The sequence below is a fragment of the Clarias gariepinus genome, chromosome 15 (assembly GCF_024256425.1).
Source record: "Clarias gariepinus isolate MV-2021 ecotype Netherlands chromosome 15, CGAR_prim_01v2, whole genome shotgun sequence".
NCBI lineage: Eukaryota > Metazoa > Chordata > Actinopteri > Siluriformes > Clariidae > Clarias > Clarias gariepinus.
Window position 1 is genome coordinate 31072263 of NC_071114.1, and position 16430 is coordinate 31088692.

Genomic DNA, 16430 nt, shown 5'->3' on the forward strand with positions numbered 1-16430 from the left:
ATACTGAGAATGATTTTATTTATTTTTTTAAACCAAGTGTAAAACAGTCAATAAAAACTTTATTTCAAGGCTTGCATAGTGATATGTCATAAACAAATACTTATTTATCGGTCATGTGCATTTAATTCATATATAACACATTTAAATCTTAAAACTCAAGTAATACTTTAGTTCATTACCTAAAACAAACCTATCTATCTATCTATCTATCTATCTATCACTAACTAAACATCAGTCCAGCTCCTCAATCAGGCATTTTCTTTCTTCCTTTTCCACTGTCATGCTTTGCCCATCGTCTGCTTTGGTCTCCATCGCTGCTGCTCCCTGAATAGTAAAAATCAGACTCTGATCTCTAATGGATGCATTTTTGGTAGAAACATTACTGAAGAGGACTAAATCAGGAGCCACTTCTTCCGGTTCTGAGTCACTCTCACTACCTGAGATGACTTCAATAATTGGACGGAACACCTGAAACAGCATGTCAATGTTTATAATTACTGAAACAAGTAAAAGCACTAATCAACTTTACACAAACCTTAAGCGTACCTGAGGTGCTGCTTTTGTGTTAACGTTGTCCAGATCATCCAGATCAGGAAGATCCTGAGGAAAAGAACAGAAAATTATTTTCACCTGTGCAAGATTAAGAATTATTTTTTTTTTTGCTGAGGGTCTTGCTAAAGATTCAAGCCCTGCTAATGGAGAAGTGAGTGCTTTGGATTAGAAACTGGTCTGATAAAACATATGACCCGCCAAGAGAATTAATCAATCTGTGCTCTAATTGAATTATTAAATTGGAAAGTAATGACTATTCTCCTTTGTTCCACTAGGTGGCACAACAGGGCAAAGAAAAACCTTTTGCCTATAATGATACTAAATAGTATAGAGCAGTTAAAGTGACATGGAGTGGGAAAATAAAATACGCAGATAAAAAGATTATTAATTTTTTGTGAAAGTATCTGAATCAGGATTAAAAACCCTAGCTGCCATACAATTTCTAATATTGCATTGTTGTTTATTTAGAGGTGGTGTAGTGGTTAGCACTGTCGCCTTGCACCTCCAGGATCCGGGTTCGATTCCTGGCCAGACTCGATTCCCGTCTCTGTGTGCATGGAGTTTGCGTGTTCTCCCCATGCTTGGTGGGTTTCCTCTGGGTACTCCGGTTTTCTCCCACAGTCCATAGATATGTAGGTTAGGCTAATTGGTGTTCCCAGATTGCCCGTAGTGTGTATGTGTGTGCCCTGCGATGGATTGGTACCCTGTCCAGAGTGTACCCTGCCTTGTGCCCTAAGTCTCCTGGAATAGGCTCCAGGTCCCCACGACCCTGAATACAGGATAAAGTGCTATAGAAGGTGAGTGAGTGTTTGTTTAGAAGTACTCTTCGTTTTTGTTTATTTCTTTGCAAATCAAATTAAAACAGTATGATTACCAACCCGTTAGCACACTTTAGTGAGATTAGGGTTGTTATACTTCTTATCTATTTATGACAAGCCCTTCCTTCTGTGTAATGATTGGTTATAAGAATTCTGCCTCATCTCTGATTGGTTAAATCATTACTGAGCATAAATGATGAGCCTGGCTTACACTAACTATTCTGCAAATGCTGCTCAATTCCAGTTGCAGGTTCTAACAGTAACAATGTGGAACAGTACGTGTGAAATGTATAGTGAAATCTTAAATGTAGATATTTTATTATTGTTATTGTTATTATTTTTATTTCTATTATTATAACTACAGAGTGTTAGTGTTCTGTAGATCAGTTCCCAAGGTGAGGTTACTGCAGGTGGTTTGTGAAAGGTCATTAAAAATAAATAAATTAATAAAAATAATGTTGTAATACAGTTTAAAACATAAATATTCATAACCAAATGGTCAAGATGTCAATTTTAAATAAATGCTAATGAATAAATTGAGTTGTTGATGTTTTGGTACATTAAACTAATTTCTTTGTTCCGGCTCACTTGAGATAAGTGTAGTACTGGATGTAGAACATGTAAAATGTAAAACGTTATCTAATAAATTAGTTTTTCATGAAACCTACATTGATGGTGAGTGATGGAAAACCTGACAGGCTGATGGTCTCCACTTCATTCTCTGGGATGAGTTCAGTGACAGGACCCTCCGTGTCAGAGACTGAGAGCAGAACTTCAGCTTCAGACCATGATGGTGCTTCATGTTTGTTCTTCTGATTCCTCTCTGATGATACGTCATTTTGTAGCTGCTCTGAAGCTGAGGACAGAACCGGCTTCATCTCGGGGTCTGAGCGGAGCGTCTCTGCTGCAATCTGGACTGCCTCCTCCTCCTTCTTCAGTACTCCTGACTCTCGCTCATAGTCTTGCTCTTGCTCAGTTTTCTCGAGGTCTTCATCAGACATGCACTGATCTTCTACAGGCTCAGAGATTCCTAAAGGGCGGATTGTAAATGTAATAAGTATATAAATCAGATTGTAATAATAAATGTAAAAAAATAGAGTAAAAATGTATGTGTAAGGACACACACCACTTTCATCCTGAGCTTGTTTTCGCTTCAGTGCATTTTCTCTGATAAGTCTCAGGGCATTCAGACTGTCCTCAATCTTCTTCCTTTCTCTTGCTTGCCATAATTCCCTTTCTTTACGTTCTGCTTCCAAACCTCCGACATGCCAAGCCTCTGCACAAGCCCTTAAACAATATAAGTATAGTTCATACACAAAGACTTATTTTTTAGATTTATTTAGTACTCCTGATTGTATTCAATTGTAAATTGTTTAGTGACATGGGAAATGCTGTTTGACTTAAGTTTATTACAAACATTTTTTGATTTAGAAGTTATATAGAGATATCAGGAAAATGTCAAGACGGGTGGGGGGGGGGGGCGACAAACCAAATAATGGAACAAATTAGCATAATTACAAACATAAGAATTGCCTTTAATACTTGGATGAAAATCTGTATGAAAGTCTGGAACCCATGGACATGACCAAATGCTGAGATTCTCCCTTGAGCAGAGAGTATAGCAATATACACTTCAGAATTCATCCTTGGTATCCATACACGCTTAAGCAATATTACTGCCTCCACCATGTTTGACAGATGATGTGGTGTTTTGGATCATGAGCTGTTTTTATTCATCATAATGTTTTCTTCCCATCATTCTGTATGCATGTTCATTTTGGTTTCATTGGTCCAAAGAATCTGGCAAAGTCTAATCTGGCCTTTCTGTCATCCATTTTGGTGGTCTTCTATGGTGTTCCAGGCCTTTTGCTGTTGCTTGCCAGTTAATTCTTACTTTGTAAAAATGTTCCAAACTGTTGTATTAACAACAAATGCAAAAGCTACCAAATGCAAATGTAACACTTAGAATCCCTTTCAGGCCTTTTATGTGCTTGATTAATCATGGAGTAATGAGGGAAGAGGCCACACCACACCCCGCAACTGCTGTTTAGCCATTTGCTCCATTATTTATGAGCCATCAAAGGGGTAGGGTGAAAATGATTGTAATTTCGGAATGGTTAATGCCCCACTTTTGTCAAACTCATCAAATAAAAGCTGGAAGTCTGCACTTCACTTCTCACATCTTGAGTGTTTCATTTCGAATTTAGTATGGTGGGGTACATTTGGGAGGTCAAATGTCATAAAAAAATATCTTTGTTCCAAAATTGATGAGCCTGTCTGAATTTACGTGTTTTATACTAGCTATGTCAATATTGTCTCTGAGGCATTTAAGTTTTATTTAAAATAAAATACTGATTTAGAGTCTCATTAGGGTCTGAGAGTGAGCAGATTTTTTTGTAATTTTGTGGCAAAATAATTATTAAACTGCAGTAAAACATTTGAGTTCTGAATGGCGCACGCTCATCTTAAAATTATTTAATTCCACAACACCTCAGTACTTACCGATCTCTAGGAAACACAGGGCGGTCATCCAGGTATGTGAGCTCTTTTAGACGAATAATTAGCAACTTCCTGTAGTTTGGAATTTTCTTGATGACCTCGTTACCCATGAGGTTTAGCACTCTCTGAAAAATATAGGAGTTCTTTATTCCCATTCCTTAGCTTATGGCATATGAGAGTGTGTTTGAGTGTGTGTGAGTGTGCACCAGATTGGGCATCTTCTCCAGCACAGTGATAATCTCTGGGTCGTTGAGGCGGTTATGTGAGAGGTCCAGAATACTGATGGAGGGACAGTGACACAGCTCCTGCACATCGCTCACGCTCTCTAGGGCATTATGGGAAATCTGGAGTGTGGACAGCTCCCTCAGGCAGGCTGAAAAACAAGAGTCCAGTATGATTAAGATGAAAGATCAAAAAATATAATACATTTCAAATAAAATTTTAGCATATTCACAGAGGTGCTTACAGCACACACTTTACATACCCTAAAACTAATAATAAAACAAATTCAAAAGAGAGAGAGATAGTGGGAGAGAGAGGGAGATCAAGTGTGTGTGTACTCACAAATGTTCTGGATGATCTTGATGTAGTTGTTAGACACGTTGAGTGTGTTAAGTCTGGCGAGTGGTTCCAGGTTCTCAAGTGTGTGAATGAGGTTCTGATGAATAAAAAGGCAGCGCAGGTCTGTCTGATTCTGCAGGTTCTCGATCTTCTTGATCCCGTTGCACTCGAGCCAGAGACAGCGCAGTCCTGTGTATTCCTCGAGACCCTCGATTACTGAGAAACCTGTCACACACCATGGATCGGTTTTACTTCCTGTGCACTTTAGAGCTGCAGGGTGGAGAAATCTCTCCTCGTCTACTGAAGGTCTCACCTTTGTAGTGAAGGTAAAGTGTGTCGTTTAACCTCGGGGTCTGGTACAGCTTGTGTTGCTTGCAGTGGTCTCTTAAGAACTTTGCGGTAATTCTAGACAACAAATAGTTATCAGTTTGCTATATCCATAGTGATAAATGTGACATTTTGAATACTGTGATATATTAAATAAGTGTCAGGGTATATTTTTGTGTGTGTGTGCAGCTGCCCCTGCCCTTGCACATGAAGCTCACAGACACAGAGAATGTAACTAAATGTAAATCAAATGTCAGGTTTCATGTGCGTAAAAAAAATTGAGTGGGATTATTTATTTATTTTCTTTTTTCTCTTTTTTAGTTAGTTATTTGTCTGTTTATTTGTTGGTTTACTCTGTCTACTGTTATTAATTATAATATATATAGTATATTTTTGTTAAGTTCGCTTATAATTGTATAGCTTCTACTTAAATGTGTATAATTATTTGTATAATTCAATCTTTTATACCTCAATCTTATCCTTTTATATCATTCATATTGTACTTTTTTTTGTGATTTAGTGGGACGCAGTGACTCGAGGTCACGCGATTTTAGCTCCCCCTAGTGGAGACCCATAAAAACCGCTACACATTTTTTAACTTTTATTATTATTATTATTATTTGAGCAATTTAACTTACACTATAAACTTTCTATAAAATTGAACTATAAACTTTTAAAAAGAAAATAATTCTTGATGTAAAAACTGAAACATTCAGTTTTACATACAAAAATATATACAGAACGTGTTTTATGAATTCCTCCTGATTTAAGGCCAAGTTTCCTCTCAGAATTATATATTTATTAGGAAATAAGGACTCTGTGTGAATTTACCTGGGACCTGTTTGAGTCATCCTGATGTCTACAGGGATGTTTTCTCGAACATTCGGTGTTGTCTGAGCTTCTGTCATGGAGCCGTTTTTAAAACAGTTTTGTTCTGAATCACACACACACACACACACACACACACACACACAACAACAAACTATTAAAACATTACGTTTACTTATTACTCTCTTCATGAAATTTAAAAAGCAGCTTTGTTTTTAACACCGAAGCTGTTTTATTAGCCCCAGTATTCGCCTTAATTGGATCACCTGAGGTAAAGTTAGCTGACTGCTTTAAGCTACTTTACCTTCGGACTGAGGCACTTGTCCCGCGGTTTCTTCAACCTGCTCTCCATTTTCAGGACTCAGCTCTGAACTCAGCTTTGTTTGCATTTTATTTCGGAGCGATTAAATATAAATAAAATGTATGTAAAATAACAATAAAGAAACTGACCAAAATAAAACAGGTGCCGTTTTTTTGTTAGCTGCTGTTGCTAATCTTGGATGTCGCGAGTCCCGTTTCCATGGATACCAGTACTCAAACCCCTGGCGCGCGCTGAGCCTGCGCCTGCCTGACTGAGTGACTGTATGATGCCGCGTTCAAGTGCTGAGGCGATTCTTAGTAAACAGATGTTCATGACAATTCTAGAACACGATTAAAAGGTGTTTACTAATATTTCTGAAATAATTTGGACACCTGAGTTTTTAGCATTGTGACGGAGCTTTCCTAAAGAAAAGTATGACTTCAGTCGTCAATTAAACAAAACTATAAAAGGAATTAAAACAACTAAAAGTAAAAGCATTTTAACTAATTTGAATATTAAATGGCTATAAGCCTCTGATGGAGCAATTAAACATGCTGAAAACATTTGCATTGTTTCGTAGATTATTTGAGCTTAAGTAACTGTCTTAAAATAAGATAAATATCACCCTGTATTATCATGGTGTACAATCTGTCAAATGTAAAAGGGTTTGCTTTTATATAGGCAAAAATAAAAGATTAGGATAAGGGCTAAGAGACTTTCTGACAAAACACACAGGTAACTGGCCCCAGGTCATGTGACACACCAGCTCAAGAGACTAAAAGTAGATCCTAAGTAGCAGATTTATTTGTTAGAAACTCTTCAACCTTTGATCGTTCATCTTCAGTGAACACTTTGTTCTGGATCTGTGGTGTGTCCCGGTTACACCGAGTGTGAGTCTGAAACACATCCTGGATGAGATGCCAGTCCATAATGAGGCGATATGCGCGCGCAAACACACACACACACACACACAGAGTAACCCGAGCTCAGGATCAAACTTAAACCCTGAGCATGTTCAAATTCCATCTTTGTAGTGTGTGTGCGTGTGTGTGTGTGTGTGTGAGAGAGAGAGACATAACAGCTATACAGGTATGACAAATGATAAATATTAAAAAGATAGTTCAGGTTTCTATTATGTTTCTCTTAAATCTAAACTGATGTTCATATAAGTACACACAGTGGGGCAAAAAAGTCTTTAGTCAGCCACCAATTGCGCAAGTTCTCCCATTTAAAAAGATGAGAGAGGCCTGTAATTTTCATCATAGGTATACCTCAACTATGAGAGACAAAATAAGAGAAAGAATCCAGAAAATCACGAATGATGTTTCCACCCCCATGTTTTACAGTAGGTATGGTGTTCTTTGGATCCGACTCAGCATTCTTTCTCCTTCAAACATGACAAGTTGAGTTTTTACCAAAAAGTTCTATTTTGGTTTCATTCGACCATATGACATTCTCGAAAATTATCTTCTGGATCTTCCAAATGCTCTCTAGCAAACTTCAGACGGGCCTGGACATGTACTGGCTTAAGCAGGGGGACACGTCTGGCACTACAGGATTTGAGTCCCTGGCGACGCAGTGTGTTACTGATGGTAGCCTTTGTTACTTTGGTCCCAGCTCTCTGCAGGTCATTCACTAGGTCCCCCCGTGTGGTTCTGGGATTTTTGCTCACAGTTCTTGTGATCATTTTGACCCCACAGGGTGAGATCTTGCGTGGAGCCCCAGATCGAGGGAGATTATCAGTGGTCTTGTTTGTCTTTCATTTTCTAATGATTGCTCCCACAGATGATTTCTTCACACCAATCTGCTTACCTACTGCAGATTCAGTCTTTCCAGCCTGGTGCAAGTCTACAGTTTTGTTTCTGGTGTTCTCTGACATCTCTTTGGTCTTGGCCATAGTGGAGTTTGTGACTGTTTGAGGTTGTGGACAGGTGTCTTTTATACTGATAACGAGTTCAAACAGATGTTATTAATACAGGTAACGAGAGGACGACAGAGGAGCCTCTTAAAGAAGATTTTACAGGTCTGTGAGAGACAGAAATAATGCTTGTTTGTAGGTGACCAAATACTTATTTTACCAAGGAATTTACCAAATAATTAATTACAAATCCTACAATGTGATTTTCTGGATTTCTTTTTCTTATTTTGTCTCTCATAGTTAAGGTATACCTATGATGAAAATTACAGGCCTCTCTCATCTTTTTAAGTGGGAGAACTTGCACAATTGGTGACTGACTAAATACTCTTTTGCCCCATTGTACACACACACACACACACACACACACACAATGGCTTTGGTCATGCACACAATGTGAAGTTTGGCGATAGGTCAATCCAGGGAGGGAAAAGCCCTCCCTATAGTTTTGTTCTTCACTTGTTTTGTTAAGTCATGGTCGTCATGGTCATGCACACAATGTGAAGTTTGTCACCTGGAGCGCGAGTACAGTGTAAGTACTCAGGGCCAAATTTCACAACCCTTGTTTTGTGCAAAAATGCATTACAAAGTTCAGCTGAGACTCGTATGAAGCTTGTGCAGACGCACTGAGCTAAAAGACTTAAATTAATTTGTTAATTTTTTGCACAAAATGAGGGTTATGGAAATTGGCTCTGATTACTTGAATTGTATTCACGCAGTAGGTGACAAAAGTCACGCTCTAGGTGACAGAGCATGACAATTCATAACGACCAAGACCTACAGTAATGTACTTATATGCACCACCATTTAGACTTAAACAAACCTGGACTATTGGGTTAACAGTACTGAGAATTTTCCTTGATTATACTCTTCTTTTATGTTTACACATTAATTTTCATAGACATATTTTTCTCTTTATGAGAAATATCCCAGACAAATAAATGTGCCTTGCAAAGAACAGGGGAAAAAAAAAAGAAGAACAGGACACTGAAGAAATTTATAACGCAGTCCATCTTCTGGCTTTTATTGTCATCTTACCAGACGTACAAACAAACAAACACATGACACAGCGTCTGCCTCAGTCTACTGACTGACATACAGGAATCACTCGATCGGAAATAAATAGCTTTATATACATGTGCCATGTAGAGTGACAAAGAGAGCTAACACACACACACACACACACACACACACAAACACGCACACAAACACGCACACATACACAGAGCTATGAAAAAGACAAACATCTGAATTTAGCCCTTTTTTGTTTTACATAAATAATATACATTAGTGTGCATGTATGTATGTAAATGTGTGTGTGTGTGTGTGTGTGTGTTTGTGCGTATGCATGCATGTTTATGGACTCCAGCATTAAATAAGCACTTCAACATTTACACATAAGGCTGTTCCTCACATTTCAGGAACATGAACAGCACAAACCTCCTCGTGCTGCTGAAATCCTAAAAACTGGAGAAACCCGAATCTCACCCGGAAGTAAATCTCTATAAATGTGAGAGTTAGTTTAAAAAGTAATCGATGAAATGGATGAAGATGAGGTGTGTCGTATAAAAAATTAGCATCGGCCACAGACATGTTAAAGAAAACCTCTGTGAACTCTTCAGGACTGAAATCATCTAATATAAGGTTTAAGTCACTAAAGTGATGCTGATAAAACTGTCTATTATATATAAATATTTAACATGAGCAAATAGTGGAGACTGAAAGTTAAACTCCATCCTGAAAGACATGAAATATGAGGATGGTGACATATCTGATTAGTGGTTGTGCTGTGACCTGTTGGTTGGTGCTGTAGTGTTGTAAGAAGTTGTCACAGAGGTGCTCTTATTGTCATAGCTATTGCTCGTAAAGTCTAACTGATAACAAGCTTCATGTTCAAGGTAATCCATCATCGGAGTAGTTGAAGCAACTGCTGAACTTCCCAGGATGCCACAAAGCTATAAGACACAAAGCCTCGACTCGGCTTGCTAGCGGCGATGGTGTTGATGTTGTTGATGATATGCTTGAGCGAGAGAAACGGATGAGGAACTCAGAGACCTCGACAGACTAAAGGACTAAAGTGCCTCTGCATCGCTTTCTTTAGAACTAAAGTACCCTGCAGCAGCAGCAGCACTGTGCATTGTGGGTAATGTGGTGATCAGGGAGGAGTTTCCCTTTAAGTGCTTCCCAAAACTGTTGACATTGTGCTTGGGTGATTCATGTAAATACAGAAATCCAATCCAGTCTGTTACTGGATTAATCCTCATCATCCTCATCACTGACTGGATCTCACAGCTGTGACCTTCAGAAGATCATTTCAACGGATCTCCTTCAAAAAGTCATCAGATTTATTCTGAAGCAGTCACAGGAAATTCAAGATGCAACATGTTCCAGAAAGGACTGGAAGATATTTCGTAATGATGAAAAGAAAAAAAGCAAACATCAGTGAAGGACAGGTGGCTCCAGAGTTCCAGAGTTCCTCAAGTGTCCCAAGCATCCTTGGCTTTCTCCTAAACTTTTGCCACCTCCTCAGATTATATCTCAGATTAAATCTCACACACCAGTGTACAGTTTAAATGGAAGCCTACTCTAGTTCTGCATGTTCTTCTATTCATCCTCAGCAGTAAAGAAAGTGATCTACACTAAACGCGGCCCTGCTACGAATCTCAAAACTGTTCCACAGTTAACGAGGACATGCACCATCGACACACAGACAGAGACAGAGATACTGATCATTGTGCATGTGATAGACAGAGATACAGTGGAGTTCTAACCCTAAAGCCCCACCCCTTTTTCAGAGAGGCAACAGGATTCTATAAACGTGCACCGCTAATGATCATTTGGAAAAACAAAAAAAGATCAAATCCAAATGTTCCATGGTTCACATTTCACAGTGCGTTCCCTCTCAGGACGTGTCTCCAGCCGCCGGGACTGACTCAGGCATTGGGGCGTCACAGATCTGCCCCTGGTGTGGGGAAAGAATATGTGAACAGGGCAGAGGACAGTGTGGCGGGAGGGTCAGGCCCAAAACCCGAAGATAAAGTCTGTGGAGCTTGGGGTCGGCCGGGTTAAGTGGAGAAGTGTGCTGGATGTTTGTGGCGCTCTAGGGACAACAGGTCTGACTCGGCTCCTGACTGAGACACCATGGACATCTCACCTGCGCACACACACACACACACACACACACACACACACAGAACGGGATTTAGGAGACACGGATCATGGAAGAAACTAGAGACATGAGTTCAGACGATATATTTGAGTTGATGCTGATCCACTGATCCACTGTTACATTTTCACTGATAGTGTTGTTTTGTCGACTTGGCTGTAGGTTGTGTAACAACGCTGTAGTGTTTCTGATTCTTTATCGCTGGTTGTGTAGCCGTTACTTTGACAGCGCGGTTTCTTACTTGATGTATCACTGATACTTTGTTACTCTGTTACTTTGATGTGATCACTGTTACTGTAGCTGTTATTTGTTTGTTACTTTGTAAACATTGCTGTTACTTTTAAATAATTGTTATTACTTTCTTTACATCTGTAACTTAATCATCTGTTTGGCACTTGGTTAAAGAATAAAAAGTCACTGATACTTTAAAACTTTGTTACTTTGTTAATGCTGCTTTTGTTTTAGATTTTATTTAAACACAGCTGTTTGTTACTTTCATAACATCTGCGTTACTGTGTTACTTTAACACCACTGATCCGGTGCCACTATGTTCACAACACTATCGGTAAACTCATGTTAAAGTTAACATTAAATTATAGACTGTTAGTTGAGGGGAACCTTTATGTAAAGGATGAATATTTCTGTAATTAGAAATAAAAAAAAAGTAAAAGAAAGTCTATCAGCAGTCAGTCTGGTATGAATCAGCTTGAATTCATTTCCATAAGTATTCTATAACATCAAAAAATATTTTTGTATCATATATATATATATATATATATATATATATATATATATACATATACACACACACAGTATTTGAGTAGAGGTATTGTTTTCCTCACCGTTACTCGGGTCCTTGGTCCTGCGACCCTGTGATGTGGTGCCAGAAGGCACTGCGGGGCAGGATGGCCGTGGGTGTGCAGGGGTACGAGTCTGGTTCTGAGCCTTTGGATAACAGCTAGCACACCAGAGACAATGTGAGAACATGTGAGTCTGTGTCTTTACACCACATTATTAATGATGTTAAAGGAACGACTCTCGGCCTGAACGCCGCTCACCTTGCTGTTCTTCTCCATCTCCATGAGGACCTTCTTGTGCTGCTCGGCGATGGCCAGTGTGGAAGAGTGAACCCTTTGGTAGATCTGCTCACCTTCTCGTGTCTGGAACGTGTATAGACCTTCACCGCTGTCACACATTCTGACACACACATGCATGACATTAAAGAGTGTTCTTAGACCTTATAGCTTAGCATAGCGGTGTTGTTCTACACACTGTTGTGCTGCTTTATTTATTGAGCATTTTCATCAAACACGTTTCAATAATGTACGTAAAATAATGGATTATTTGGTATTTAATGGTTTTCCTCTTTCACTTTCATTCCATCGTCCCGTCCTGCTGTCTAACATTCACTCTATTAAGGTTCCTACTGATAGCAATGAGGCTGATGGCCATCAGGGGGCAGCACTCCACTGCACATCATCCTGACTCTTACTCTTCCTTATCTCTGTCCTTTCAGGGGCATCCTGCAGGCGTTACAAATCTTCCTTTATTATTGATCAAAGTGTCAGGAGGAGATAAGAGCGCCCCTGCACACGTGCACACACACACACACACACACACACACATACCTACACACCTACACAAACACACACCACTGAATTTCCTTTTAATCTATTCATTCAGCCTCTTTATGAGGTCGTCAGTTCAATACAGCTCGGTTAAGCCGTGCAAATCTGCTGGTCTGGTTGATGCACTTACGCTCTGATACAATAAACTAGACGTAATATGGGATTTCCCAGAAAGGAAATGGACATAAACATGTAGATAATAAGATGTACGACAATGTGAAAAAGGTGGCAGAAGGAAAGCTGCTCGAAACCTTTCTTGTTTTTACCGCTGCACAGAAGGAAGCTGTGTTTCCGTTACCTTTAAACATTCAGAAATCTTTTGCAACCTGCTGTATTTAAGCGAGGAATAAATAATGATAGGGTGCGATGTTTTAGAAAAATAATCAACAACAAAAACATTTATAACACTCGTTCCTCTTAAAGTTTCAAAGTGCTGACACTGGAGACTCCTTCCATACGTTGCAGAAACGTCTCTTTAACCTGAAGGACATGTGTTAGAATTATTTTATATATAAAGAAGTTATTTCTACTCTCTTGCTCTCTTCCTCATAGATCTGATATTAACGTGTTAAATCTTTCCTGTTGCTATCTTCCTGTCTCCTCTTGCATCTGCTCCTTAAGGTGTGAACGCTCCCACGCTCACCTTCCCATTCTCCCTTCATCTCTCTCTGCCCCTCTGTCTCCTTCCCCCTCTCCCCCTAACTCGAGCCAACATCTTGTGATCTGTCTCTGGACGGACACCTCTCTATCTTCCTCTCCTTTGATTCTTCAGGATCTCACCAGGACATTTACAGTGGTTCATGTTCTTTGTAGTAACATATGTCTATGGCACAGGCGTTTGGTCAAACATATATAAACCCCATCTTTTGCTGTTAATAAACAGAGACCTTTCTGACAGACAACATGTGTGTGTGTGTTTGACTGAGTCTCTCCTGGCGCCAGAGAAGCTTACCGAAGCACAGCGGACAGACCGAGCAACTCGCCTCTCCTACTACGTAACTTTAGAAAAACTTTACAATCTGGGGGCTCGTCTAACCTTTTCTCTCCAGGAAGGTAAGTTAAGCATTATTTTTGCTATTGTACTTCCTTCCTTGGTCAGAAAAGTTTTTGAACCAATAGTTTATTTTACGTAGTAAATTGGCGTATATTTGGGGTATATTTTGGAAAAAATATACTTTATGCGTGTTAATTTGTTTTTGTCTCGCATTGTTTTTGGCATTACTCGCGTTGTTTTATTGATTAAAATTACAGCGGCTGTAGCGATTGTGGTTAATTGAAAGATACAGATAAAACTAGGTGTTTAACTGAAACTAAACCGGTGTTGTTAGCAATAAGCTAAAAACATACACAGCGCTGTCGTCGCGAGTACCTACGTCATCAAAACCGCGTCCCGTTAGAGGAGACGCGCTACTTCGGGTGTGTTTTAAAAAGTTTTACGTTCACTAACTTCTGTTGTTGACGTAATTTATGCATTACAATATTAGTAATTTAGTGAGGCATTTGTAGCGTGCACTTTGTGTATAAGCTGGCCCTGGCGTAGAGGCGCGTGGCTAGAAAATGAATAAATTAATTGGTTATAGCCATATTCCTTAGAGTGTTCTTTGGAACAGGGAGCGGCGTGCAGTTGCAGTTATACACGTGGGAGGTGCATGAGTTTTATTGTCTCCCTGACGTAGAGGCGTGTGGACTCAGCCCGGCGCACCTGAGGTTCATTTTTCTGAGAGTGTTCTCAGAAACAGGGTAGATTGGCCGAATGCCTTATTAATTCACTATATTGGTATTTGATAAATGTGTGAATCATCTCCAAAGGTGTAGAGGCACGTGAGATTTGAAATAGAATCCATATTCCTGGTAGTGTTATCAGGAACGCGGAGATATTGCACATTTTGATAATACACTTATAAATTACAGTATTCTTCAGTTTTAAATAGATTCTGATACACTCTGTTCGAACGTCACACCACCCGTAATAAAAAAAAGCTTAAAGTGTCCGCTTAACTTCGATAAGCTTGGTTTGTTTACTAACTGTAACTTACTAACAAAATGGGTAATGGTCGTTCCAAACAGTCTCTTACTCCTAATGATTGGATGTATAATTAAGGATTTGGAATTTTATTCAACCTTTTGTGTCACCTATTCGACAGGAGTAGGTTTTAGGAATTAAACTATATTAAAAAAATTTAAAAGTGCATGGTTTTTACACAGGGACTTTCTTTGTTAATAATATAGACCGTAATTCTGCTAAATCTTTAAAATTTCTCTAGCAGGGACCGGACACTAACCTGCCATACAACTCATGGGAAGGATGGTATGTGATCTGGATGTTAAAAGCAATTTTATTGCCTCGCTCAGAGGAAAATCTAATGACACGTCACCTACAATAAATGCTAATGGTACAAAGAAACCTGTTAAATGCCACACTATTATATGCAGAAACTGCAATAGACAAGGACACTGGGAACGTCACTGTAAAGAAACAATCTGCAGATACTGTAATAAATCAGGACATTGGGAACGGGAGTGTAGGAAGAAAAAGAGAGATATAGAAAATGGTTTTGTTTCTTCTGCTCCGCAGGCTCACCAGATGCCTCAGGCCATCCCATTACATAATATGTGGCTCTTTATGCTTATGATGTCACACATGATTTTGGAAAGATGTCACATGCTAATCTTGTCTTTAATCTTTTACAGGCTAGTTTACTCCCATCGCAATTGGCTATAGTGAAGGTCAAAGGTCATGCATCTGGTGACTCTGAAGAGGTTTTGGGTAACTGTTTAGCTAAAGAAGCACCTTTGTCCCCACAGGTTTGTAGGGATACAGTATTCTCTCTGACGTCCCATGTCTCCGTCCCAAGTTTGTCATCTGACATTGACATAGCCTTTTTGCAAACCCATTCATCACCCGAAGATCTACATTTTTGGTCCTCCCGTAAGTGTTCACCTGGCAGCGATATGCTAATTCGGGATGAGACTGGCCGTATAGCTCTTCCAGCATCTGTCCTCCCGTTATTAGTGCGACATTTTCATGGTATTTCACATGTCGCAAAACGGGGGGTAATCCGTATGATCGAGGACAGATTCTGCATTCGCAATATCAAACAGGCTACACTTGTTCTTTTAGATTCCTGTTTGATCTGTGCTCGCGCAAATACACAAGGACAACATGTTAAACATGATGCCTTGCCAATGCCTATTGCACCATTTCAATGTTTACAAATTGACTTTAGACACATGCCACCTGTCAGAAATCTTAAATACATGCTTGTAATTGTGGACAGATTTTCTAAATGGGTAGAAGCATTTCCATGCTCAAAAGAAAATGCAACAATAGTAGTTAAAATTCTGGCTAAAGAAATCATTCCTAGATATGGTATTCCAACATCTATTGACAGTGATAATGGCACGCCCTTCGTCTCCAAAGTGACACAAAAATTGTGTAAATATTTAAGCATTGATTGGAAATTTCACATCCCCTACCATCCCCAAAGTTCTGGTATGGTAGAAAGGATGAACAGAACAATTAAAGATAGGTTGACCAAAGCCATGATGGATACAGGTAAGAACTGGGTTGACCTGTTACCGTCTGTGCTTTGTGAAATTAGAATGACACCCAATTCTACAACCAAACTTTCACCATTTGAGATTATAATGGGACGACCATTCCCCACCCCCTGGGTAAAAGGTAACCCTGGTGTTTCCCTTACAGGTGATCTGGACGTGATTGTCGGCGATTACACGCAAGCACTCATTGAAAAACTGAACAGTGTTCATGGTAATGTCTCTGCTTCTCTCCCTCTGCCTACAGACAAGCCTACTCATTCTTTCATCCCAGGTG

At 39.4% G+C, this 16430-nt stretch overlaps 2 protein-coding genes across 4 annotated transcripts in view; both read right to left on the minus strand.

Moving 5' to 3' along the window:
* Window positions 1–75: 75 nt before the first annotated feature.
* dnaaf1 (dynein axonemal assembly factor 1) lies at window positions 76–6061 on the minus strand. Of its 2 annotated transcripts, XM_053512947.1 has the most exons (10): window positions 5890–6061; window positions 5589–5691; window positions 4744–4835; window positions 4434–4655; window positions 4076–4242; window positions 3873–3994; window positions 2497–2657; window positions 2039–2400; window positions 547–600; window positions 76–468 (listed from the first exon to the last, which is right to left on the minus strand). In XM_053512947.1, the coding sequence occupies exons 1-10, from the start codon at window positions 5972–5974 to the stop codon at window positions 232–234; spliced, it is 1605 nt and encodes a 534-aa protein (XP_053368922.1). In that variant the 5' UTR covers window positions 5975–6061; the 3' UTR covers window positions 76–231. The 2 variants fall into 2 exon arrangements, with proteins under 2 accessions (XP_053368922.1, XP_053368921.1); XM_053512946.1 differs by having other exon boundaries at window positions 2039–2657.
* A 2753-nt stretch (window positions 6062–8814) lies between these two features.
* The window catches only part of dok4 (docking protein 4), a 36170-nt gene continuing 28554 nt past the window's right edge, over window positions 8815–16430 (minus strand). The window contains exons 7-10 of one of the 2 annotated variants that reach the window (XM_053512953.1): window positions 12026–12164; window positions 11816–11925; window positions 11257–11267; window positions 8815–10955 (exon numbers count right to left, since the gene is read on the minus strand). In XM_053512953.1, the coding sequence (XP_053368928.1) occupies window positions 10867–10955; window positions 11257–11267; window positions 11816–11925; window positions 12026–12164 (349 nt within the window). In that variant the 3' untranslated portion in view covers window positions 8815–10866. Of the gene's footprint in view, window positions 10956–11256; window positions 11268–11809; window positions 11926–12025; window positions 12165–16430 lie in introns of both variants that reach the window. The other variant, XM_053512952.1, reaches the window with a different exon arrangement.